This window comes from Asterias rubens, chromosome 7, assembly GCF_902459465.1.
Source record: "Asterias rubens chromosome 7, eAstRub1.3, whole genome shotgun sequence".
NCBI classification, from domain to species: Eukaryota; Metazoa; Echinodermata; class Asteroidea; order Forcipulatida; family Asteriidae; genus Asterias; species Asterias rubens.
The window spans coordinates 6889766-6916027 of NC_047068.1; the positions used below are offsets into that span (position 1 = coordinate 6889766).

General features: G+C 38.0%; 3 protein-coding genes across 3 annotated transcripts; 2 read left to right on the forward strand and 1 right to left on the reverse strand.

Annotated features, from left to right (window-relative positions):
* The first annotated feature begins 660 nt into the window (after positions 1 to 660).
* LOC117292244 (mitochondrial glycine transporter A-like) lies at positions 661 to 14313 on the forward strand. Its single transcript, XM_033774228.1, has 9 exons — positions 661 to 1166; positions 3080 to 3277; positions 5001 to 5071; positions 5774 to 5879; positions 6669 to 6738; positions 7293 to 7391; positions 10449 to 10615; positions 10981 to 11073; positions 11287 to 14313. The coding sequence occupies exons 1-9, from the start codon at positions 1098 to 1100 to the stop codon at positions 11311 to 11313; spliced, it is 900 nt and encodes a 299-aa protein (XP_033630119.1). The 5' UTR covers positions 661 to 1097; the 3' UTR covers positions 11314 to 14313.
* Positions 14314 to 16964: 2651 nt separating this feature from the next.
* On the reverse strand, positions 16965 to 22789 carry LOC117292797 (lisH domain-containing protein FOPNL-like). Its single transcript, XM_033774959.1, has 5 exons — positions 22706 to 22789; positions 21683 to 21880; positions 20997 to 21081; positions 18361 to 18500; positions 16965 to 17270 (listed from the first exon to the last, which is right to left on the reverse strand). The coding sequence occupies exons 1-5, from the start codon at positions 22731 to 22733 to the stop codon at positions 17212 to 17214; spliced, it is 510 nt and encodes a 169-aa protein (XP_033630850.1). The 5' UTR covers positions 22734 to 22789; the 3' UTR covers positions 16965 to 17211.
* Positions 22790 to 23850: 1061 nt separating this feature from the next.
* Positions 23851 to 25757, forward strand: LOC117292380. The gene is made up of 2 exons (XM_033774409.1): positions 23851 to 24196; positions 25402 to 25757. The coding sequence occupies exons 1-2, from the start codon at positions 23851 to 23853 to the stop codon at positions 25641 to 25643; spliced, it is 588 nt and encodes a 195-aa protein (XP_033630300.1). The 3' UTR covers positions 25644 to 25757.
* Positions 25758 to 26262: the final 505 nt, after the last annotated feature.

The window sequence follows — 26262 nt, forward strand, 5'->3', positions numbered from 1 at the left end:
GCATTTTCCCGATCAGTGTCCTCGTCAGTAATGTAGTTATTAATACTGGAGATCATCAATGAGATACCGTAATTTTGATTCCTTGTTTTTTCCAATGGAGATATGGTGATCGCTAATTTACCATTACCCATTTAGGCGGTCCTTTTTAGACGCCATTTTAAATTTCGCAGAATGCATGGAGAAAGGTTTCGTTTTGTGACGATCATCACTAAACTAACCGAATAATAATGACCGGACTTAGAAAACTTATGCTGTTAAAATAAAAAGGGTTCTCAAAAGGTACCGCGGCCGGTACATTAAGAAAATAAAAACAATTTACAAACGACGAGTCATGTTGTGTTTAATTTTTTTCCGTCGTTCGGCACACTGAAGTTCTTCACGCGCTGCATACGTGTTGTTTAATTCAACTTTTTCCCATTGTTTATTTTTTCTATCTGTCAACAAAGTTGCGTAACAATCCAAGACACGACCGCCGTAAGCGCCTTTACACAAGCCTCAAAACTTGTTAATATTCATGATTATTTTAACATGTGACTGTGAAGAACCAATGCCCGAGCTAGCTTGGTGATAACATCAACAAACCTCCAGCCCGCCCTGATGACGTGTACGCGCTTTACACAACAAAACAACAAACCGCCGCTGATCCATAAAACACCGCATGCACACATCACAACGTACATCACGCGCATTGACACATCACCATAGCTAGTTACCCTAGACTCATCAGAAGTATTCTCATCGACGACTCTGCATTTTTTTGAAGGAATCTGATGTTGATTTCGCCGTCTTCAAGATGATATTTGGTTCATCAAGTACTCTTGCCCTGCTGAACATGGTCTGTATGGGCTGCAGTCGTCACCACTGTGACTTCTGCGACTTAGTTGCGTCGTTTTTCCCTCTGTGACGGCGAGAGAAAACCGGCTAGTTTGTCGGGAACTTTTGGGCAGTCGTGCCGATTTGATAAAATAACTATGTATGTTTTATTTTTGTGCTGCCAATTTTCTTCGGAGATGTGCCAGTTTACTTCACTTTTAAACCCCCGACTGACAACGTAGGAATCTTCCGTCATTTTGTAGTGTACCCCATTTTCGCATCAGATGAGCAAAAGTACTTCTAAAGTGGACCGAAAATCATCGGGAGATTGGAAAAACATGGAGTTGTTCAACGTGAGTATAGAATATAGAACACGGGCTAGCCATGCCCTCTGCATAACCCCGTCACGTATCTATCGCGTGTTCCGAGTTTGTGCACAAGGCAATGGGGAGCCGGTTGGTCGGAACTGGTTGGGACTGGATCTGGTTGCTGTTTTTTGTATAACTTCAGTGCTGTTATTAAGGAAACCCGTTCAACTCAATCACTGGATTGAACCATTTCATTACAATGATATCAATTCAAACGAATAAATGATATTAAAAATGTTACTATATTTCTAATATAAGGATTTTTGGTTACACAATTATTACTGTCAATGATTTTGAGATTGGTTTTTATTTATCAAGTGAAAAGTGTTGTGCATGTCGGGGTGTGTTTTGATTGTGGATTTGAAATGAACTAAATTCGAATTTCGTCTGCAGAGAGGAGAGTGCAATGTGTTTGCACTGTTGGTTTAGAAAAAAAAATTCAGTTCGCCACTCCCATGTTCGTGGTGAACTTATGAAATTTTATGTCCAAAAAGTTGGGGAACTTGGGACTATTGAATTTCCCTTCTTTACCATACCATGGCATGAGTTTTGTTTAGTTAGTTGTTTTGTTGTGTTGAATTGATTGATGCATTTGATTTTGAACATTTCTCTCAAACTTATTGAATGTTGTATTGTTGATGAATCACATAAGTTTAGTTTCATAATTTAGTACCCCCTTTTGACAGAAATAGTGAAATTTAGTTTATCTTGCAATGAACAGTGTGTGGTGAATGTTTTCAAGAAATGTGTTTTCCCAGGTCCTGGATATTCAGTGAGTCAGTGGTCAGTGTTCATGGCATTAGAAAATGAATGATGCAATACCAATCCATAGCATAGGTCTATGGTGGATTTCCTCATGCTTCAATCCTTAATCATCACAGCATGGTATAACCAATATTTAGTTTTCTGTACTATCAGTTTTAAAAAGATGTGTATATATCCTACTTTTTGTCTGAACTTGTTTGATTGAAACATTTGGGTAATTTAAGGTGTGATTTCACTTATTTATGACCAAAAGCCTGTACCTGATTTTAGGTAAATGCAATGTAATTTGGTCACAATGGATGAAAAAGTGGCGTCCAGATTTGATACCTTCTCCATGCTTTGCTTTTTTGTCTGCATTGTTTCTCAATTTTTTCTTTTGGATTTTTTTCAAAAATTGTGAGTTCACAAAAATTAAATCACATGATCAGACCTAAAATAAATAGAAAAACCACAGTGCTCACTGTGCTTCTCTTGCTGTGGTGCCCTCTGCAAAGTTCCATTAGAAATGTTGGTTTTCCTCATAGAATTGTCCCTTAGAAGAGGAAATATGTTGTGTCCCTTCTAGAACGAAATTCAAGGCCTGCATGATGGAGTGAGTCTCATGATGAACGAGGCATGTAGCCATTGCGTCTGGTTCATTTATTGGCCAAGCACCCCTGTGGATAGCTTGGTCTCCAAATCTGCCTTGCCTGGCAAAAAAAAAACGGGAAAAAGCGCTGTATTATCCAAAAACAAGTTGGGCTGCTTCTGTTATACAATTGAGATTGATTACATGCTCGTCAACTCAACGAGTTTTATTTTCTGAGTACTAAATAATGGGAGTTTACAAAAAGCATTGAAACTTTTAATTTTACTTTGTTGCTTGAATAAAAAACTAGCAGTTAAGCCTGGTTCATACTTCCTGCAAATGTAAAGTGAATTTTGACGTCAAACCCGGCCTTGTTGACTCGCACGAATTTAACCCATTTCAACTGTTGCAATTGATTTGTTTTAAATTTTGTGCTGTAAAAATTGTTATCGCATTCGCAGGAAGTATGAACCGTGCTTTATAAGTGTGTTGCTAGTTTTTAAATCAAATATGTCAAGTATTTTGTTATTAAATTAAAGTTTTTCTTTTTTGTTCTGTTTGACAGTCGCCTATCTTTAAGTCCTTTGTGGCAGGCTCCCTGAGTGGGACCTGTTCAACAGTGCTGTTGCAACCACTAGACCTTGTAAAGACCAGGATTCAGTCGCCTGCTGCTCTAGAGCACAGCCATCGAGGAATCTTCTACACCATCTCAAGCGTCGTCCGCCATGAAAAAATTCTTGGCCTTTGGAGGGGAGTCATTCCTGTAAGTGTTTATGTTACACTCTTCTTTACAGTTGGAGAGGGATGTCATTAGAAAACCCTGGATAGGACTACAAATGTTTTCCAGATGTTATAGGTTGATATTTTGGTTATTTGTTTCATAAATTTTCCTTGGCAAGAATAGGTTACCAGCAAAAGTTACGTAAAATTGCCTTGCTTATCATGACTGGTTCCCTGTATGTTTTCTGCTTAGCCCATAAGTTTGTTGAGCCATTTTCTTCTGCATTAAATTTCGGGAGCGAGGCATCATACTTTTCAATTTTTATCCGAAAGTCTAATTGTTAAGATGGAAGTAAGCGTCCTACAAAATTACTTCTCTGAAGTGCCAATATTCATCTGAACTCAATAAAAGTATGTTGAAAATTTGAATCTTTCAAAGGGAGATTCAAATTTCTGTGGTGTCAGTTTGTATGATACTCAATGCGCTGGTACACACTGCCACATCGCTAAATGTGTATGGATTCGGCGTTTTAACCTTCCGTACAGTTTTTATTGAAACAATCAAAGACATGTTCTTGAACTAAATTAAAAGGGTTAGGTTTATAAATAATTATTAAATGATAAAATTTGCACTGGGACAAAGATGTACCTCATTGATATTGTTGACTAATCAAAGATTGTGAGCTGAGTATTTCTCAAACGAAAATTACATGCACTTTTCTAAGGAGGCACTGTTCTGTCAATGCACTTTTCTGTCCGGATCCCCTCTACCCGGCACTGTATCAAATATGTCCCGGGACTCCTGGCACACTCCAGTCCAGAGTTCGAAAAAGATTCCCAAATGCTGAATCATCTTTGAAGCTTTATCAATCTTTACCTTTCAATCATTTGTAATATTACTATTTTTGTAAGATAACTTTGTATCGTTTGCATAACTATACCAGGTACTTGTTATTGGGTTGCTTGATAAAGAAATTAACATAGAATGACTGAACTTTGAATTTTGTGGTGCAATCTTTTCAAGAGCAATTCTACAATAAATGAAGTTTGTGTCGGAATTTAGTTTGTTGACCTTATGGAATGGCTTGGCCATCACTAGGCCTAGCCATCACTAGACATTGTTATAAAATAGTTTTTATATTAAGAGATTCATTTAACACAACAGTATGCCCTTTGTGAGTGTTTTTGTTACCTTCCCCCTCCCCCTTTAAGGTGAAATGTTTTTATTTTATTTGCACTTAAAATTGAATTGACAAGCTGTTGAGTTGAAGCATATTTGCCAGTTGCAACTTTGTCAAAAAGGAAAAAGTTTCCTTAAAAATTATCCGCCTAAACTTGCAAAAAACATGTAAAGTTTACCGAATTTGGGTTCTGTTCCAATGAGTTGCAAACCCCAGTTGCTGTTAATATAGAATCCTGCATTTTACTCTCTGTTAAATACAAAGTTTGTGCTCAAGATACCGTTATTTTGATATAACGCTACTTGGTTGGTTCAAAGACGTTTATACCCAAAGGAAATTATGTTGTGCCTAGTAAAGTATAGTTTATGCCTACATGTAGGTAAGGTCATGGCCTACTCCTGAAATGCTCACAATAGTACAGGGGGTGTTTTTGTGATTAACATAAACATATCTTGAAGGTTAACTTGATATTAGACCTGCCACAGAACAGACTATCCTTACAGTGAATATTTTTGTCAGTACTACATTATTGTTTGTTTGATATTTGAAGGTTGCACTTTTCATTTGTTTTCCTTCTTCATGCAGTCTGTTTCCAGAACAGTTCCTGGAGTAGGACTCTACTTCTGCTCCCTTCATACACTCAAAACAAAGTTGGGGTGAGTTGTCATTACGACTTAATTATTTATCTTTGTTGAGTAGATTTGCAGCTGGAGTGTACATGTAGTGACCTTTAGGGTGGATTATAGGCATGTGTTAGACCAAAATATTTTGATGGAGTTGATATTACCTTCTGAAATGCCGCTTAAACAGGCTTTACAGCCAGAAGAAAACAATTTTCCTCATATTTGTAAGTTAAGTGTGTTAAACACCTCAGTACTTCCTACTAGAGTGCTGCATCGTTAATATTTATACTAAAATAGTTTCATTACACTTAAAATTAGGATACAACATGTATGCATGGTCCTTATGGAAGTAACTTTAAATGGTTCATATCTGGGCTTATCTCCATTGCACTGTTTGCCACAAAGTGATTGTGCCCTGAGAAGCATCATGGACCCTGTAAAGTGCGCACTTCTGATGCTGTATCAGGGCGTAGTGCAGGATTATGATGAACCAGTGCATTGAAATTGAGTCCTGCTGTGCAGTTGATATCTCATACGATAGTTAACTTTATTCATTACCCTACATGTATATCTACTACACGGGACTCATGTAAAACCGCTTTCAAAACAGACTTATTTAAATCTATCTAAGTTTGTTCAGTTTCTGCTATTTCATCACACTGAAAATCATCAATTTTTTTGTTTCATTGCGTAGAAAGCCGGCATGTTATTATTATTAATACTATTTATCCACAGATGGACGGATCCCAACCCATTACAAGCCATAACACTAGGCATGTTAGCACGCTGTGTAGCAGGAGGAATGATGCTCCCTGTCACAGTAGTCAAGACCCGCTATGAGGTGAGTCATCACATCCTATTGGTCACTTAGTAATGCTGGAATTCAAGAGGTCATAGTGAGGTCGCAGCCTTCAGTCTCGGGCCTACTGGCTATGACCTAATCCTTCACATTGATGTTAGAGATAAGGCTGGAGTTTTAAAATTTAGCAACATAAAAAATACAATGTTTTTTGTTACTTAGCCCTTTGATCCTTGGTTGTATGTCACTTTGTTGGGTAAAAGTCAATATATTCACAGTCTGACAGCCATGTATCACTTAATTGAATTGTTTAGACTAATGTTGGTCCCAAGAATAGCTTCATCAGATAACGTGTTTGTTCAGCCCGGTGTGAATGTCAAAGACATGTTGGGTTGTATGTTTAATGTCAATGGCAGATTAGTATTTCATTTTCTAGGAATCTTGTTTCAATGTCGATATTTGTTTGGGACTTTCAATTTGTCATCTTTAAAATTTACAAGCTGGTTTTTAAGTTTCTCAAAACTGAAAAACACTTTATGAAACCTTGCTATATTCTGGCACTTTCCTCTTCCTGGACAAACCGCAGTGGTATTTCTATATTCGGGAGTTTTACAAATTCCAAAAATTTACAAAAATTGTACAACTTTTGTAGCTATGATTTTTTTTTAGGATTAAAAAAGGATTGCCTCAGTAACAAACCTTGCTCAGAGCTTAGTTGTTAAATAGTTGTGGGTTACATCTCTCAATCATGGCAAAAGAATGTTACAAACATACAATGATGACACGCTAGAATTGAAGATAACTGATTTCCTTTGAAAACTGATATTTCAGAGCGAAGCTTACCAGTACAAGACAGTCAGAGGAGCTTTGAAGAGTATCTACAACACCGAAGGTACTAAAGGTAAGCAATATCATGGAAATATTCGTTTTTGTTTACCTGTTGTTATTTGTCAATAAGCAAATACTAGACGGTTGTAGTGAATCAAAAAATACCTAGCTTGCTCAAGGCAGTCAAATTATTCACTCCGAAAAAAGACAGCCTCTGTAAAAGCCCACTCTTATACACTGTGGCCGTTGAACAGTGGGCGTTGAGCGATGTGACAGTGTATACTGTAAGGTCGTGCGGTATGATTACACACGCTAAGCACAGTGTATACAGGTGGGTTTACAGCAGCGTCTTTTCGGAGTGAATGATGCGACTGCCTTGAGCAAGGCTAACAAATACCGGGCATGATATTCCTCCTATTTAGTCTGAAATTGTATTTAATCCTAAACCACATATTTATATAGGTCAGCCATTGTTCTAAAGCAATTTTTCCAAAGACCAAAACTCAAACCTGTAATACGTAAAAGAAAAACTGTCAAATTTCACAAAGTATTGTCAAGCTGGGACACTATGTAGTTGTTGGTGTGTTGTTTTTTGTTCAATAATTCCTATGCTTTCTCTCTCCATAGGTCTATTCAGTGGAATGGCAGCCACTCTATTGCGAGATGCCCCCTTCTCAGGAATCTATCTACTGTTTTACACACAGACCAAGAAAGCAATACCCCCAGGTGAGTGTTCTATGCCCATCCCACCCCGGTAATTCAGTGACACTCTGTTGTTGGTCTATTCTTGCTTGCAAAACAAGAAAGTCAATTCTCATCTGTGATTTGGGGGAAACCAGCTTTCGTATTTCAACCAAAATTGAATACATACATTGCATTTGTTTTCAATAACTAAACGCAAGATACCCATATACAGAGTGTCACACCACTGACAGGTAAGGTGAAAGTAGCTGGTTTTTGTTTTTCTGTCCACTGACTAATTTGGAATTTTCTTTTACATTGATAACAACTGAACTTTCAGGTTAAACATGCAAAACTTCTTCTTCGAGTGTCTTGCGGTTCATCTACCTGTTGTATGGAGGAATGTCGGCCAAACAAGTTGAGGACGGTTACGGTGCGGCGATCAATAAACCATGGCTGTCCCACCTGAACTCTCCAGAACTGTGACGCTTAGCCACGGGTTTGTAATGGTTAACTTAACTGCAAAGGTTAAAGTATTGAACAGTCGGCAAGTGTTGGGAAAAGGGGGTCTTGGTCGTCTGATAAAGAGAAAAGGGAATTGCAGATGGTTCTACGTCATTCACACACGCTTACACACACACACTCATGGATACTACATGACTGGATTACGTCATTTAATTGGTCTGTATAAAACCAGTGACACTTTGTCATGAAAGGATCATTAAAGAGATTGTGCAAAATTGGTCGACACCAAAATTGCACCTTCCCTGAAACCAGAAATCGTACTTAGTTTTTTTTGCAATTTCCTGGCAAATTTTCACTGTAGTTTTTTGTTTTCTTTTTGTGCATGCTATTTTTTATCGGCTCGTTGGTGTATGGTCATACATGTATTGTGTGAAATTGTCTTGTATGTGTTAAGAAATTTCTTACATCTTTTGCTGGAAAGGGGTGGGGTGGCGTAAAATGTCCCTGTGAATGTATTCAGTTGATTTGAATTAATATTTCCTAAAAGAGAAATTATCAACATGTTTGACGGATATTGGCAATATCATTTTTCACAGTTCAGTAGCTGTTACAAACATAAAATTAAAATAAAGAACACATGCATCTTATTGAAAGTCATCACGCCAGATGGCGAACAAGAATCCTGTCTTGTGTCTGCCAGGCCTCTCAAGTTGTTCTCAAAATTCTAAGAAAGATGCCAGGCAGTGGAGTCAATTCTGTTAGCACAGTCTTTGTCTTGTGTTGTGTTTTGTTAATGTCAAAGTTTGTTCTGTCAGTAGTGCACATCTGGCGAAAAAAAATCAACAAATTTGTGCCTTCACTGCTCAATAAGTTCATGCTACACTTTGAAATGATTTTCTAAAATGGTCTCAGTTTCTGTAGCTTGCAAAGGTTTGCTTACTGCTCCATGCCTCCCCCTTCCTCCTTCTTGTCTATAGTCTAAGGACAAAGCTTTTGTGTGTGCTTGCTTGTTTTTTATAGGGGAGTGGGCTGTTTTTTTTTCTCCATATTACATCATAAATAATCCTTAGCAAAGCAAGAATCTGTTAGAGTTTTTATTGCAACATTTTTATTCTAAATAAATTATGAATGAGGCTGGTCATGGTCTTGGTCTTGGTTGGAAAGAGTGTAGGTCTTGGTTGTAGTGTCCAAAACTCAGCAGTTTAGTTCAATGAAACCGACTTATTATAAGTGAAAGTATGATTAACGTAAAGTTGTTGGTGTGTTGCAGAACCTGACTCCAAGCAAACATTTTGCCCATTGTGCTTCCAGTTCCGCCAATGTGTAGAAAAGAAATAACCAGCGTTTTGCTAATATTGTCTAGTTTATTTGAATTGTCGAATGACAAATAGTCTGAAAACATCACTTGCGGAGTACTTATCCAGTGTTGACTTGTTACCCGTTTGATTTTTGAGAATACAATTTGCCCAACAGATTGATGCAAAAAAAAAAACACGCCGTCGTTTACTTGGCACAGCTTTAATGTTAACATTCTCAACAGATTTGTCATCCAAAATGTCAACCAAATGTTCGCGATATTGCCAATCCAAATGATGCCATTGGACATACCAATGGAGTCGAGTATCCAGTGGTGTTGCATATATAGCACACATACATGGAGTAGATTATAAGAAACATACATGCACATCCAGGGTTCTGAGTAGAGCCTGGATGAGTACTCTTGCTGCATGGAATGAGACTAATGGTCCACGACTGAGGTCATGTTATTAACAATTCTTTTCTTTCTCAAAATCATTCCACAAGAAAGGCCGACAGAAAAAGTTCATACAAGAAATTATGCTTACAACATTAGAGATGCATATTCTGTGTTTTTCAGGAATAAGATGCGTGTCTGGACTTTTGACATGGATCTGTCTCACTTAGTGTGATTAATTATATATTTTCTTATGCAGGGTTTATATGTGTAGAAGGATCTAAAGTACTTTGCGTACTACGTCCTCTACACTAGAAATTCAACAACTTGTCTGTTGATGTTATCAAAAAGATGGGAAACGAATTGTTTTTATAAAGGTGGAGAAAATGCTGGGAAACCAGTCGCCTTTCTCAAACCTCGGCTTAGGCTTCAGCTCCAAGCTCCGTCTGCTGATGCTCAAACCACCGCTTGGAAAATACAAGCTGCTCCCCAAAAAGGAAAAAGGGATGAAGGCTGAGCTGCATTTCCACTGCGTACGTAGCGTGTAGCCAGAGATGGAGCCCAAGCTGAGGTTTGAGAAAGGCCCCAGGCTTGGCAGGGAATATGCATCTCTAACTCTTTAAAAATTTTTATATCGAACAGGCAGGCTGAACTTGATGTTTCATGCCATTCATAGATGGTTCATGCCATTCATATAAGCACAGTGTGGAACTATTTGTGTCGAGTTACATACGGCATGTTCTAGTAATTAACGTCTGTTTCGTTTCTGTTGTAGATATTTCGATATGTCACCATAATAATGATCATTATTCAAGTCCTGTTTCCGAGAATCAGGATATTGTCCATGAAACAATGATTCTAACTTGAGATGATGCTTTATTTTTAAGATTCACTAAACCATGTATTTCATCAACGTCTTGTCCATTGCTCTTGTTTCTTTTCAGATATGATAACCCCCCATATGATGCCCACCATCAACTTCTCGTCAGGCCTGCTGGCAGGGGTTTTAGCGTCGGCGGTCACCCAACCGGCCGATGTCATCAAAACCCACATGCAACTCTACCCCCAAAAACATAAGAAGGTTATGGCCACAGTGCAGTATGTTATCAAGGTAAGATGAAATACAGTGTAAATGGTAGAACCTAAAAGCATCAACTGTAGGACAATTAAGAAACTAAATTTGTTTTTTTGATTCCGAAAGTATTGTGAAACAATTATCTGCTTATGAAAATTAACAAAAGCACAGTCACAAGTAGTAATACCCATGACATGATATTTTGGCTGGTAAAATTTTTCTGTGAGGCACTATTATCTATTTTTAGTTGGTCTGCACATTTGCAATTTATTTTTGCTTGCAAAGTTTCAGAGCTTCTAGTGTTCAAAAATCCATGCTGTGTGTTTTCTCGCTCTCCTGCCTTTTTTCATGTGTGTGTTTTATCATTGTTGTTAAATGTTTGTGTTTTATTGTCGTTGCAGAAAAGTGGAGTGAACGGCCTGTTCCGAGGCATGTTGCCTAGGTGCTTAAGGAGGACACTGATGGCCTCTCTGGCATGGACAGTATATGAACAGGTAATGCAGGCATGGTTTGAATATAGGAGGGGATTCAATTAATTGTGGCCCTCTGTAAGTTGATGGTTCATAATTGAAAGAAGTGACTCGGAGTTACTGCATTGGTAGTATCTTCACTACTTTGCCTCATATTTTCTGTGCCATTGGTTTAATGTAGTTCATTCAACAATTGTGATTATTAATTTCAGATCATTTGCCTTCCTTTCATTGCAGGTGATAGTAAAGTTCGGCCTGAAGTAGCCGCAACATCCGGCTTGTCCGCACTCTCTATGTCTCATAGGAGTCTAAAGCCTGAAATGGAAAAAGACCTCCAGCAGGTTATCCTGCCTGGAGGGAAGCCTTCACATTGGAAGTGATGGCCAGAGGATGGAGAAAGAAAGCCCTGTAATACAGTGGTTGAAATGTAAAATAAAACATATTGTAGTCGTTTAAAAGTGTTTAATCTGAAAATCATCTGCCAGTGGTCACATCCGAGCTTGGTTCAAATAAGCTTCAAATAAATTATAGTAAAAAGTATTTCAAGTGGGAAATAAAACTTACAATAGATCCTAAAACTAAAAATGCATGATTGGTATTTGCACAGCCTCTTAAAGCCTTGGGTTTGGTGTTCACTTAATGCAAGGAAGGTGCAATAATAATAGGTAAACACACTTAAGAATGTATTTTAAAAGAAAAGTACAATGTATTCAAATGAGTCTTATTCTTGTGACATTTTTACATGTACATTTAGTTTTCAGTATTATTTAGTTGTGTAGCCAACAAGGTTTTTCGCTGGAATATTAAAAAGCAATTAAAATGCTATTTATAAAACGCAACATCTCAGAACCTATTTAAAAAGAGTGTATTTAGTTTTATGATATATTTGTTAACTTCCTGAAACTATTAGTTACCTCAAACCCACGTTTATTCCCCAAGGCCTTAAGAGGTTGCAGACATTGATTGATGTGGAATTCTAAATTTTCTGCCAGATAACGAAATTTGAATGGAATTTGAGCCAAGCTTAACAAATTTAGATGCATTGTTGAAAATGGTGTGACTGCGTGTAATACTGGTGTGTGAATTTTTAATGTGTCCCCCCCCCCCATTTTGTCCTAATTTTGTTTTCTATATTTTCTTCTTTATTTGATTGGGGTGGGGGTGTTTATTTTTAATTTGAAATCATTCAACACTGAAATTTCCAGATTCTGTACCTATAAGCTGCACAAGGCAGGGTTATAAAAAAACTTGTCCAAGATGTAAATATATCATTAAAAAAAAAAAAAAAATGAAATGTACAGAAAGTATTTTACGTTAGTCTTATTGCTTTGCATAATTAATTATTTTGTTTAGAAACGCACAAAGCAAAGTGATACAAAGTCTGAGAAATCTGAGTGTTGACGGTTGAGTATTGTACATAAGTTGATGTTGGCCGTCTAAGGCCGATTTATTGTTATTGAAACGGACGATTCTGTTATACCAATTTATTTCTTCATTGTCACATTGTACAGTTTAAAAAATAATGACAGTGGGGAATGCTTGAAGATACTAATACAAGCTGCTCGTTGAAAACTCATAATTAGAATAGTTAACAAGTTTTTATTGTCTGAAATCATTGTGAATGAGTGAGATACGGCGGTAGAAGTTATTAAAAGCCTGTGCATAAAAATATTATTTGGAGCATACCAAGTTTACAATGATAATCACAATATGTCGACATTGAAAATTGGGACTACATGTGTACTAATGACGGCCAAGCCGTGTACTTGAAAGGTATTGCATTTTGTACACGTTCACTTTTAAACCCTGTAGAGAATATAACGCATTGAACCTTATTTTGCACATGATTGGAAATATACACCATTGTGCATTGATTGGTTTCATAAAATAATTAGCCAGTAAACCAGTTGGGTTATCTTTCAATTCTGAATACAACTCAAGAGAGTGATTTTCTAAATACAAGAGTGACTTGACTTATTTTCTGTACCGGTAGTTCTGGGCGCCAATTGGCACAATGGGTATGGTGTGCATGAGCTGATCAAATGATCATGGATGCCTCATTATGACTTTCAGTACAATTGACACAAGTCTTGCGTTGATTTGAACATTGAGAACTGTTTTAGTGCGTGCTTCTTTCCAGATGCAACTGTTTATGGGCCAGACTTGCACAGTCTACAGTGGTAGATAACTTATCGGCACCAATATTTCCACACCATTTTTCAGATGTGGCGATCGGTGGGAACTTTTTTTTTGAAAACTCAATGCCAATGTTTTTTGAAATAATTGAACATGTTCATAATGCATACAAAGTGGCATTAATCATGAAAATCTGGTGCATCTTTTTTGTGTTTAAGCCAGTACTGGTTCATGCAGGAGTGACTCCAGTATTTAGTCTTATAGGAACTGATCATGTATGGAATGTTGACTGTGTGTATAGATCGTGCAAGTCCAATTTCCTTTGGGTTCGCATTGCTTGTAAATGATAAAAAACTATGCACTTTAATGGATCCCAATGGAATGTGCACAAGACTTGCACAATCTATTGTTGAGGTTTCAACTCTTTATTACCTAGACTCGCGTCAAAAGCGAGAAACTAAATCTTGCTGTATTGTTATCGTTATGCGGTTAGCATGACAACCTTTTACATTATTGTACATACAACAGAGCTTTAAGCTGTCATGCAGTGTGTCGTATTGTTGGACGAACCAGCAGTGCATTATTACAAATTGAATTACAGAAACAGTTAAATATTTTCATTTTTAGGGTGTTCTTTTTAATTTTTAGGAGACTTGGAAATTTTGAGGAGGCAAATTTGCTGTAACATTCCCCTTGTGTACACAAAGTAGACTTGTCTCTACAAAAAATATGTATTGCTTGTTAAGAAATACATTTAAGTGACTACCTAAAGACTGACTGAAACAGGCGCTAACTAACTTGCTACGGCATCTTATAAGTAAAGTACATAAAAGGGCATTATCAATTGGCATTACAGCTAATACTTCTAAAATGTAGTGCATGAAATGTTAACCCTCATAAGTTTTCTTGATAAATCTTGCACAAAGTCAAGATACCTTGTGTAATTCGACATGAATAATTAAAGTGTTTTATACTGCAGCTGTACTATTATCAGGCATTGTGTAATTATTATTATTGAAAATAACACTTGTAAATATTTAATAAATGCCAAGTACAGCTACAGTGGTGTTAAGAAAATAATTATTTTAATTAATTTTTTTTTGCCAAATAAACAATACTTGTAATTGATTTTGTGTACATTTGTATTTTTTTTTCTTCAAGTCCTTTGTATGCACATTGAAATAATACTTGAAATTAACAACGCTTGAGGAGAAAAAGAAATAGCAATGTGATCGATCATGAAACAAGCACTTGTGGAATTACGGACAAATATTCGTTTCTACATGCATCCGATGTATAATATATTATGTATAATATATTATGTCTAAAAAAAACAAGTTGGATGGATATTTTTTTTATGCAAAGAAGGCAGGCCATAAATTTGTATTACTCTACATTATTATGAAGACTTTAGCAAACTGGATGCCCAGCTGAAAATGGAACATCCCCTTTTCTAAATGATGTCTGATTTTGTTATGTACATGTACATGTATTGTGTATGCACACCATACATGACCCTTGCAGATGCTCGAAAATTGTACCAAGAGTAGGAGGGTCAAGAGTAGTTTTTACAAGTAGCCACTGATTGTATCCCAAGTTCACTATTTGCACCAATGTCACATGCAGCTAATCACAGGGAAGTGGCGGGCATGGTGTCTGATTTCAATTGCTCTTGGGGAAAAGTCTGAAAAATTGTCTTGTGATAATAGCCTGATTGTCTGATGTTAGGCATGTGAGAGTTCCTCTTTTCAGCTGATTTCCTCTTTTGGGGTTTTTTATTATCCTCTTTTTCTCTTCACTTTCTGTGTACAAAAGTATAGGAATATTATCTTTTCCACTTTTTTTCTTGCCCGGTTTTCTCTTTTCTCTTTTTCTCTTTTTTTCATGACTAGTTACTCACATGCCTATGGAGGCCTACATGTAGGTCAGCCATTGTACTCTATGAATATTCTTGCTTTTTTTCCCAAGAACCAAATACGCCCGAGTGGTGATAATGGCAAAAACATGATCGAGGTGTTCGCTGAATAAAGTCAGGTGGGCCTCCTCGTATGCGTGGGAAGGAGAAACACCCTAACAATAAATACAAAATTCAAAGGGATTCCTTTTTTCTTTTTTACAAAACTTCTCAACCTGACAACCAAAGTATTGGACTGACAATAGCTCCATCAAAGTCTTATACAAAGCATTCATTGTTGAGAACAATGATATTGCGAGGAGCTGTGTTCAGTTCTGGCTGAAGCACAGCATATAGTGTGTGGACATGATAAGAAGAAGAATTGTTGCATGTACACAATGACCATGTAAAATATAATAGAATTGTTTGGTGAACATGACTACAACACAAACTGGACTAAACCAACATCACTTCCATTTACTCTTCACAGGTGTATTTATAGCAATAACTCTACAGGGGCTACCTAACCTTTTATAGGCAGTGGACACTATTGGTAAATTTAAAACTGTCAAACTATAAACCAAACCAAAAAACAAGACTTTGTACAGGTGGAGCTATAAACCACCTAACCAAGAACAAGTATTTCCTGTTAAACCATGGAGGGTTCCTTTCCTTCCTCCATGGTTAGACACACATTAGACCACTGCACAGTCTATCAATATAGACTCATTTAAATATGGGCTAAACCCCAACCTTGTCCCACTTCACACTTTCCTGTATCGACTAGATCTATTTTAATACTGGTATGGTCCAATGCATCGCGACGGTTCACCTTGCATTAAAGGAACATGTCAGAATTGTTTTTTTGCTAAAACAAAACAGTTGCTGGCAGTGTAAGCACTTTATGTAATCCACCATATATAAACTGACAAACCTGATCGATCGGCCATCTGGGTCACGAAAAAATAATGAAAAACCGATTACACATTTTGCCAAAATTAGTTTTATTTTTTTCTCTCATCAAGTATGACATTTCAGACAGAAATATTTCAAGGGATGTGTTTCACTATCAACACCATTGGACCGTGAAAGTTTATGTAAATCTGTGACCTTAGAGAAGTTTTTTCTTACCAATTCTGTAACGTTCCTTTAACAACCAGATGCCTCCATATAGCCCCACACCCTCCCAAAATAAAACAGCCAGTTATACACCACTGATGATTAGTCTTGGGAAGAGTAAACTCATTCATTCCCATTCTCTAGTTCATAAACACACTATCCAATCAACCCATTGCGACTAAAGAAATGTGTGGGTTTTTGGGGTGTTTTTTTGGGGGGGGGTCATCAAATGCTATTTTGCACAAATGGTACTACTAGTTTTGCCTTTAAAACCAATGGTGTTTGAAAGTGCACACAACCAACGTTCAAATAATACACTGCACACTGAAAATTTGCACTGAATAAACATTTAGAGGGCACTGTCACTAGTTTTATTTTGCCCACCAATATCTAGGGAACAAAATTACGCACAGCGCCCTCTATGTCATTCATTATAAATGTACAGTGAGGTGCACACAGATCTGAATGCACAAACACCATGGTCTTGAACCAAGGGGGTCAGGGGTGGATTTCACAAAGAGTTAAGACTAGCCTTATCTCGTTAGGACTAGCCGTACATATTTTAAAATCTCCTAGGACTAGTTCTAAGTTAGGACCTGTCCTAACTCTTTGTGAAATCAACCCCTGGCTACTTTTTGTAACACAAAACACAATGTGTTACAACAAGCACCCAAGTCCTATTAATACTGGGTGCGGTCGTTTAGCTTCCCTGGGTCAACCCCGGTGTGTGGCGTGTTTTGTTTTCCAGGACGAACGTGGGTAATTATCTGCACACGTTCGCTCTGGAAAGAAAAAACGCCACACGACGGGGTCGACCCAGGGAAGCTAAACGAACGCACCAACAATGTGCTACATACATGTGTTTCATAATTCAAACAAAGCTAATGAATACTTGTCCTGAAAATACTGAGCGCTTTATGAGACGCCCGTCAGGTGTGACATCAAGGCCACAATATTATTACTGTTATTACTAATTACTATTTCTGTACATTGATTTCTAAGATATACTTCTGCTACCTCCTGCCTCCTTTGAAAACCAAAGGCTCTCCATGGGACCCATGGTACACCCCATCTGAAAAAGGGAACAAACAAAGGTTTTACAAAATGATGCATACTTTTTCATTTTTGATGTATCAAGTAATAAACTGACTGGGTACATTTTTAAAAATTTTAGCTTAAACAAAAGCCAATGCTCTACCAACTGAGCTATCTAGCCCTAATGTTGACGGTGTCTGTATTTTGTCAAAATCTTTGTTCTTGGATGCCAGTCAAAAGTAATTCAACCTGTAACTGCCATATAGCCAGGTATCAAACCAAAGTTCACGATACAACTTCAGGGGATGCAACTTTCATTTCAATTGTGAAATAGTAAAACTATTCTCTCTTGGTTCAACCATCATTCTATGTCAATTGTGGAATAGTAAAACTATTCTCTCTTGGTTCAACCATCATTCTATTTCAATTGTGGAATAGTAAAACTATTCTCTCTTGGTTCAACCATCATTCTATTTCAATTGTGGAATAGGAAAACTATTCTCTCTTGGTTCAACCATCATTCTATTTCAATTGTGGAATAGTAAAACTATTCTCTCTTGGTTCAACCATCATTCTATTTCAATTGTGGAATAGTAAAACTATTCTCTCTTGGTGGTTCAACCAACTTGTTTGACCTCTAAGGGCCAATTTCTTGATGCTGCTTACCACAGAATTCTGTGCTTACTCTGCCAAATAAAGCATCTGATTCTGTGGATTGTAAACACAGAATTCTGCGGCAAGCAACGTTATGAAATAAGCCATTCGCAAGTAAGATTTAAGCTGGTACAATGACCTGCTTAGTCACATTGACCACTTACATCTGAATTCCTCAGACTAATCGAGGAAGTTGCTATGTCAAATGGTTCGAGGCAAGCCTTTGCATAGAAGCCTCTAGATGAGCAAACCCTGGTACCGTTGTACCTTACACATTCATTCAGAATTGTGTATGGGTGTTCACCGTCTCTTATGCAACTAAGCAAAAGCTTGCTCCAGAAATCATGTGACATAGCAACTGTCTCGATAGTCTGGGGAATTCAAATTTAAGTGGTAACTTGTGATCAAGCACATCATTGTACATTCAAATCTAACACTATTAATGGCTTATTGGATCTGGATGAAGTGCTAACCTTGGGTAGCCATGGGTACTCTGTGATGATCAGTGTGCCTGCCGTCAGTATTTAACACCTTTGAGGATCTTGCTGTGTCTCGGCTCGGCAAAGATTTCTTGCTGTGTACAAAGTGGCTCAAGATGCTGTAGAGGAGGGGACTAAAATAAACAATAACAATAGTTATGCAAAAATAATAAATAATAATAATAATAAGACTTGTAATGCGCACATATCCACCCTGCTGGGTGTTCAAGGCGCAGTAAAACCAAAAACAAAACAAAAAAACAAAACACAACACAAAGAAAAACAGACACAACAAAATTAGTCATTGAAAACCTGTGACATAAGATAAGTTTTGAGAAGAGACTTGAATTTTGCAGTACAAAGACAAGATCGAAGATTAAGTGGTAGAGAGTTCCAGATGCGTGGCGCGGCTGAAGAAAAAGACCTGTCACCCCATGAGTGTCGAGACTTGGGTTCAATGAGGAGAAGCATAGAACTTGATCGAAGATTCCTTGATGGAGTGTAAACTTGAAGCAGTTCAGAAATATAGTGGGGAGCCTTGCCATTAAGAGCTTTGTGGACAATGAGCATCAGCTTGAAGATGATTCGTTGAGAGATAGGGAGCCAGTGTAGTTGTTTCAGAATGGGGGTGATAGAACACGATTTTCTAGACAGTGTCACAATGCGGGCAGCAGTATTTTGGAGCCGTTGAAGTCTGGAAATCTGGTTGTTAGGAAGACTGTAGAGAAGAGCATTGCCGTTGTCAAGACGAGAAGTAACAAATGCGTGAATGACCTTTTCAGTGGCACTTTTGTCCAAGTACTTGCGAATCTTACCTATATTCCTGATGTAATATGATGATAAACGAACAATGTTGTTGATGTGTGGCTGAAGTGTCATTGATGAATCAAAAATAACCCCTAAGTTCCGAGCTTTCAGCGAGGGAGCTATCCGAGCATCACCGATGGAGATGTATGGCACTGAAACCTTAGTTAACTGTTGACGTGACCCAAATAGAAGGAACTCTGTCTTATCATCATTTAACTTCAGGAAGTTTTGTTGTGTCCAACGTCGAATCTCTTGGATGCATTTCTCAAGTCTTGCAATAGATGCATTGGCGTTTTCTTGAGAAGATTTAAACGTGATGTATAGCTGAGTGTCGTCTGCGTACACATGGTAATTCAGATTAAATTTCAGGATGATGTCACGAATCGGTAAAGTGTATAGCGTAAACCACTGCGGCACAGAGTAGTTCAAAACAACAGGGTCGGATATCGCAGTGCCAATACATACATGCTGAGTTCTATTGTAGAGATACGATTTGCACCATGCTAGGGCTGTGTCCTCTATGCCAAGGTGATTCTGGAGCCGAGAGAGAAGGATGTTGTGATCGACAGTGTCAAAAGCAGCACTCAAGTCTAGCAGGACTAGTGCTGTAAGGTTACCATTGTCCATTGCAGAGAGAATATCGTTGCTCACACGGACTAGTGCAGCCTCGGTCCCATGGAAAGGCTTGTATGCTGACTGGAACACGTCGGACAGGTTGAAAGTATGAATGTGATCAGAGAGCTGATTTGAGTGGCTGCTGTCAGGCGCTCAGTAGTAAGACTGTTACGTTTGACCCTAGAAGAGTCTTAATCAAGGCTAGCCCTTTAGCCTTTGAGACAGAATTTGCAATGGCCAAAACCTAAGGCCTTTGCAACTGAGGCCTCTGCGTACAAAACAGCTTGTTTTGGTTGGTAAGCAGTTTGCAATTGCTTTACGACTGTTTCTTGAATTTTGATGAGGAAAATCATGATACAACAGTGCTAATCCTTCTTAAAGATTTGTTGCATCTCTTCACCCAGGGGTATAGGTACCTGTGAGTGCAGAGATGGTTCTTGTGATTGATTTAGCTTAAAGCCATTGGACACTTTCGGTAAACAGTAATGTCCAAGGCCCACACTTCGTGTATCACAACTGTTATGTAAAATAACAAACCTGTGAAAATGTAGGCTCATCGGCCATCGGAGTCGGGAGAAAATAACGGAAAAACCCACCCTTGTTTTACCACGTTTCGCCGTGTCATGACATGTGTTTAAAATAAATCGGTACGAGAATTGATATTGTTTTAATGTTTTCTAGAAAAGTAAAGCATTTCATGGAATAATATTTCAAGAGAAGACTTTCACCATTACCTTCTGTAAACCCTGTAAGTTATTTGTAAATCTGGTAACTTTTATTTTTTGTTCTGTTCCGAAAGTGTATAATGGCTTTAAGGGAGCTTAGTAAATAATACTAATAAAGACTTGTAATGCGCACATATCCACCCTGCTGGGTATCCAAGGCACAGGTAAGGAATGACCCAATTAAATAAATGGCCCAATGACCAGTGAGGGGTATAGGGTTTGAGCTGCATGAAAATCATTGCTAAACAAGTTAGAGCCCTACATGTATATGAGAAGCCACGATTGTTATCAATAATAATAATAGTAATAAGACATTTGTAAAGCGCCTAACGCAAAAGCCTCTAAGCGCATAAAAGAAACAAAAAATAAACAATTAGAGAAAGATACAAGATACAAATAGGCAAATTACAAAAAAGAAGCTTTAAATAAATCAAGAAGCTTTAATCAAGAACATTTAAAGATAAAATAAAAATGTCCACTGACACAGAAGCTGTATCTCTGTCTTCGGTAATGTTGAGTTCGTTGACCAGAAACTCCCTGTCGAGTGGCGTCTGTGGTTGGCCAGATTCTGAAGGAAAAAAAGTGAGAAAACAAATTTAGAAAAATTATTTGTTGGAAATAAGGTGATTGTTAAATTTGCAGAGTAAGTAAGGATGTAGGCATAGGTATCACCCACTAGGAGCCTGGCTGGGAGAGCAGAATGTACTACCTTCACAGGTAAACTTGGTATTTCTAAGTTTGCAATCTTTTGAAATAATCTCAAGTTCTGGTTTTCGACCTGTACTCTCATCTCAAGTGTTAAGGTCGCATTAAGTAGGCAGCTTTTAAGTCATGATCACAAAAGTGATTTCAGTAAAAATATTATAGGGCCATAAAATTTGGAGGAAATCAAATAGACTGGCCTGTTAATGGGGGCTATGTAGGAGTACTCCTAAAATAGTTGGTTCCACTATTGTCTTGTGGAAACAACAGCGGAACAAACCTGTAGTTCCATGAGTGCTTTTTGGCGACCCCAACCAAGCCAACAAGTCGGTTACCGGTTGGTCTGAACAGCATCGTCACCATGGTTCAACCGAACACGTGAAAACGCTCAACCAATGACCAAAGTTTCTGGCTGGGTCGCCAAAACCACTCCAGGAGTAGGTCTTGGTGTATCATGACACACGCACCTGCAGTAAGCACCGATGATGTGTATTTATATTTGTTGAATTCCAGGTACTCTCGGATCAGTTCATTAATTAGCATATTCTCATTACTGAGCGGAGGTCGAGGGTCGCTCTGGTCATCTAAGGCATGGAATACCTCCGAGCGAACTCTGGCCTTGATTTGACCCATGACCCCTCTGGATTCTAAGGTCTCTTTCAGAACTGAAGTAGAGAAAGAAAAAAGTACTAAATTATCAAAAGATTTACAAAATTTCTAAATTTCTATTAGAAAAAATTTTCTATTTATTTTAATTTTTTTTCTACTCCAATGCTAAATAAGAAATCACACTGCTGCCTCAGTGTTGTTGCTGAATGAGGTGGGTTCACATTGATTACCTGCTGGGGATATTCTAAAGTATGGGGTTTGTTCCGCTATCGTCTCCACAGTGGTACTAGGGACCGGTACGGGGTACAGTAGTTGCAATAATCGTAACCGTCCATCCTCCCAACCATCCCTCCCGATGGTAGTTGCGATAACGTAACCCTCCTCCCGACGGCCACCAGGCGGCAACGTAACCCTCCTCCTACCGCATCATACGTCAATTTATTAGAGGTATTTTTTTTTTTTTGTGGTAAATATGAGTTGTGGCAGAAATACGGAAATCTTCCCCTATTTAATAACTTGCCTAACTTTATAATCACCTTAATTAATTTTTTAAAAAATTATTTAGTTCCATCAACCATGCATCAACCATGCTAGTTCTACATGATTACGGGGCAAGTAGATCCAAATCGACTTTGATCATGGACTCATTGCTAGAAGAAAGAATGATTGATCTTGATCTTAAAAAATGTTTACAGTTACACTGCTGCTGTGCTGAGCTGAGTCACTGAGTCTGAGTGAGAGTGTCAGGACAGTGTCCAGGTAGGTGTCACGGTTTCAAGCCCTAACTAAACAAAACACAGAAATAGTTTCAGCAGTCACACCACTCATATTCAAGTTAAACATTTGATGCCAAGTGAATACATATTACAATCATGAATTACCAGCTTTAAGTTCTTGCACGGATGTCATCTTTGCAGCTTGTTTGGGGACAATATCTGACTGCAGTTTTCAAGTCGCCGTCAAAATCGCGGGCAGTGTTTATAAAGGGCGCCCTCTTCTGCTGACAATACGTTATTTAGAATCATGGCGTCCTGGGAGACGAGTTTCTATGCAATTTGTGTGTCCATTTGTGTTCAAATTTTGTCGGGTGAGTAGCTTCATTCTGCCTTTAAACTAATGTTATTTGGAAGATTTAACATTGACAAATGTATGGTTTAAATTGAATGTCGATATAGGGTAACTAAAAGGATGAATTTCAAATTTAATTCGCCAAAACTTTTGACATGTTAAATTGTTATGTTTGTTGATTTTGATAAATGGTTTTCATTGGAGATTCTTTTCATTCATGTCATCCATTGCTGATCTCCGCCAACAACCAAACACTTTTTCAATATGCCGTTATTACGCTCTATACAGCGCTATAAAGCCCTAATAGGGCGTTATAATGCCTTATTTTACAGCGTTATAATGCCCTATATATATTACTATTTACGCCGTAATAACGCCCTAGCTATAGTCTATACCGTAACCTTGATATAGCATTATAACGCCCTAAATTTAAGGCGTAATAATGCCCTAATTGAGGAATATAAGGGCGTTATTACGCCCTAAAATAACGCCCTATTTAGGGCGTCATGTGCCATACTTGAAAAAGTGTTTAGTTATTGGCGGAGATCAGCCACCGTACGTATGAAGTCGTACTAAAATCGTGGAATGCCAATGAATGCCAGCCAGTCAATTCGCCCCCACCATCAAATTCGCCCAACACAAAGTCGCCACTCACAACCCCTGACTTGTAGTTAGTACATGTATGATGTAGTTGGCGAGTTGGCACTTGCATACTGTGTGTGGGGATGGGGGCAGGTTGACTGGATTCCATTGCATGTGATGTACTGTCAGATTGTTGACTATTTTGCTTAATTAATTAAGTACTGACATTTTCTTAAATAGGGTAGAGGTAGGTAGCTGCATTTGAAGTATTAAATTTACACAGTAAAAAGTTTAAAAGTTCCAGAATTTGTTAAAATTCGTTTTGATTGAATTGAATGCTGCCAATTTCATAGAACATTTTTTTCTTCATGTTAAAATGAAAGAATTATGTTTGTCAAATAAACAACTTACAAGTTTCCTGAATAATTATTACAAGCAATCAAACAGAGATATTTTTGCCTTTCTGATTCAGTTTTTCAATGTAAGAATTTTTTCTGACTTAATAATATTCTTTTCTTTCTCAGTACGGACCAACACATGGCAGAACCCTTCTTGCGTCATAGTGGACCCTAATTCAGGTCCTTGCTTGGACGTCTTCTTGCGTTACTTTGATGGCTACGAATCAGCCATTGGGGCAGGGGAGCTTGTCCATCATGAATGGGTCGAGTACCTTGGCTACGTTTACGACTACAATGACGAGAGTGATACAGATTGTCAAATAAGTCAGTTGAAGTTTGATGTTTTATTATTTACTTTTATCAGGCAAAACGGTTAACAGAAAAAATTCAATAAAATACAAAGAAAACAATGGGGGGCAATGCAGGGGGGGGGGGGAGAAGGGAGAACGTTGAAACCCTAAACAAGACACAAATGAACAACAGATAAAACCCAGATACAACACTGAAACAGAGATGCATGCCTGAGAGATTGCCTAAAAATCTTAGAAACTTCTGGAGAGTCCTTCCATGTAGGAAGGAAGAGAAGGAGCTCGAACGACCCGCAAAACCGTAGAGTAACAGAAGAATACCCTGTCAATGCCCCTGTCTGACCAGTGGAAAAAAAATAGGAGACCTCCAGCTGGACGGCCGATTAACGAGCAGGATTAGATCTCTTTGCACAGAAGGTGTGGTACCGCCACTCTGCACCGTTGCCTTCGTGTAAAGTTGAATCATTGGAGACAAGAATTGTGAATATACACGTTTTCATTTACCGTTTGTGGTGTTTCACTGAAACATCATGGCATATTTTTACATTTTTTGTGACTTACCGGTCACTAGCGGTGGTTCAAAATTTGGGTAATAGCACACGAGGGTGGTTGGTATTCAATTGTGTTTTTCGATTTGGTGGGCAAAAGTGTACACAATTTTTATCAGGTCTCAAAAAAGTTGTTTTTTTCTGTATTATATCCATACGAAATACGACACCATAGTTGAGTGAAGAACCAAGTGCGCACGAGCAAACTCGCATACGCCAGGTCGCTCATTGTCTGTATAAGGTATGTGGGTGATTACGAGGTGTCATTAAACGACCGCGGTACCACAAGTTCAACTTTTGAAGTCCCTTCGTTCGAGCTCCTTCTCTTCCTTCCTCCATGGTCCTTCCAACTTCACCTGCTCAATGGAAAAAAACAAACAAAACTTAGAAAAGATGTGGCAATGTAAAGGGCAAGACAATGAAAAACTCCAGTTGGGGTGGTAAACAACACCAGCAAAAGCAAAACAAAGTACCCTGGCAGGAAAAGCCAGAAGTGACAGAAATCCACTTTCAAAGTGACTGACCTTTGGTTTTAGACAACCCCACCCTTACAAGAAGGAATACACAATACCCAGCCATGCTGTGCAACTAGAAAATAGACCTGTAAAAAATACAAAATTCAAAAGTTAAATCTGGACCTGCCAGCTAATTTCTTTTTTACTCAATTCCCCAGGGCAATCGTCCAAAGGCAACGAAGAATTCACCAATGTGACTTGGACAAGGGATGGCTTCTCAACATGTACCCAGAGAGACGTAGATAACTTTAACAGCTGGTGGGATTTTGTCTGCGCAGGACACTGCACAGAGGATGATAACTGCAGGAGATATCCCATCTTTTTTGGGCAACATCTTTGGAATAATTGCTCCTGGGATGCCGATGAAGAGAAACCGTCTTATGATTTGAGGCTTCCTTGAAGAAAATTGCTAAAGAAGATGAGGGGGTGGGCTGGGGATGATAAAATTTGGGTCAGGGTTGCACCAGACAAACAGGGCCCAATTTCAAAGCTCTATGAAATCAGGCCACTTTTTTTTTTTCATTTTATTTAGACCTCATTCCAGTAATTTTTACATCTCATTGTAAATATAATTACTATGCACATCAAAACAAGACTGAAATTGTCACATCTAGGAGAAATGATTCCAGAACATAGTCCACTTTTTAATACTTGTAGTGGAAATGTTGGTAAAGTTTTATATTTTGGATGTAATTCCTTTAAGTGGTCACCTTTGGAATGAATTATATAATTTATTTTGTAATAAGTCTTCTGTGCTATTATTAGATTTGCTTGGAAAAAACACCATGCACTTTATTTAACCACTTTAGATCTTTATTTGAAATTGATGTCTTTTTTGTATATATTTTGTCAATTGAGTAATTTCTAATGGTTATGGATAACTTTATATTGATATGTTGAAGCTTTGGAGAACTTAAAATTGTATCGGAAGTAATCTTATCAGGATTTTTTTTTTGCAAAAACAATGTTAATGACCTGATGTTTTGACCCCAGCAGAGTCTTTCTCTCAGGCTAAATAT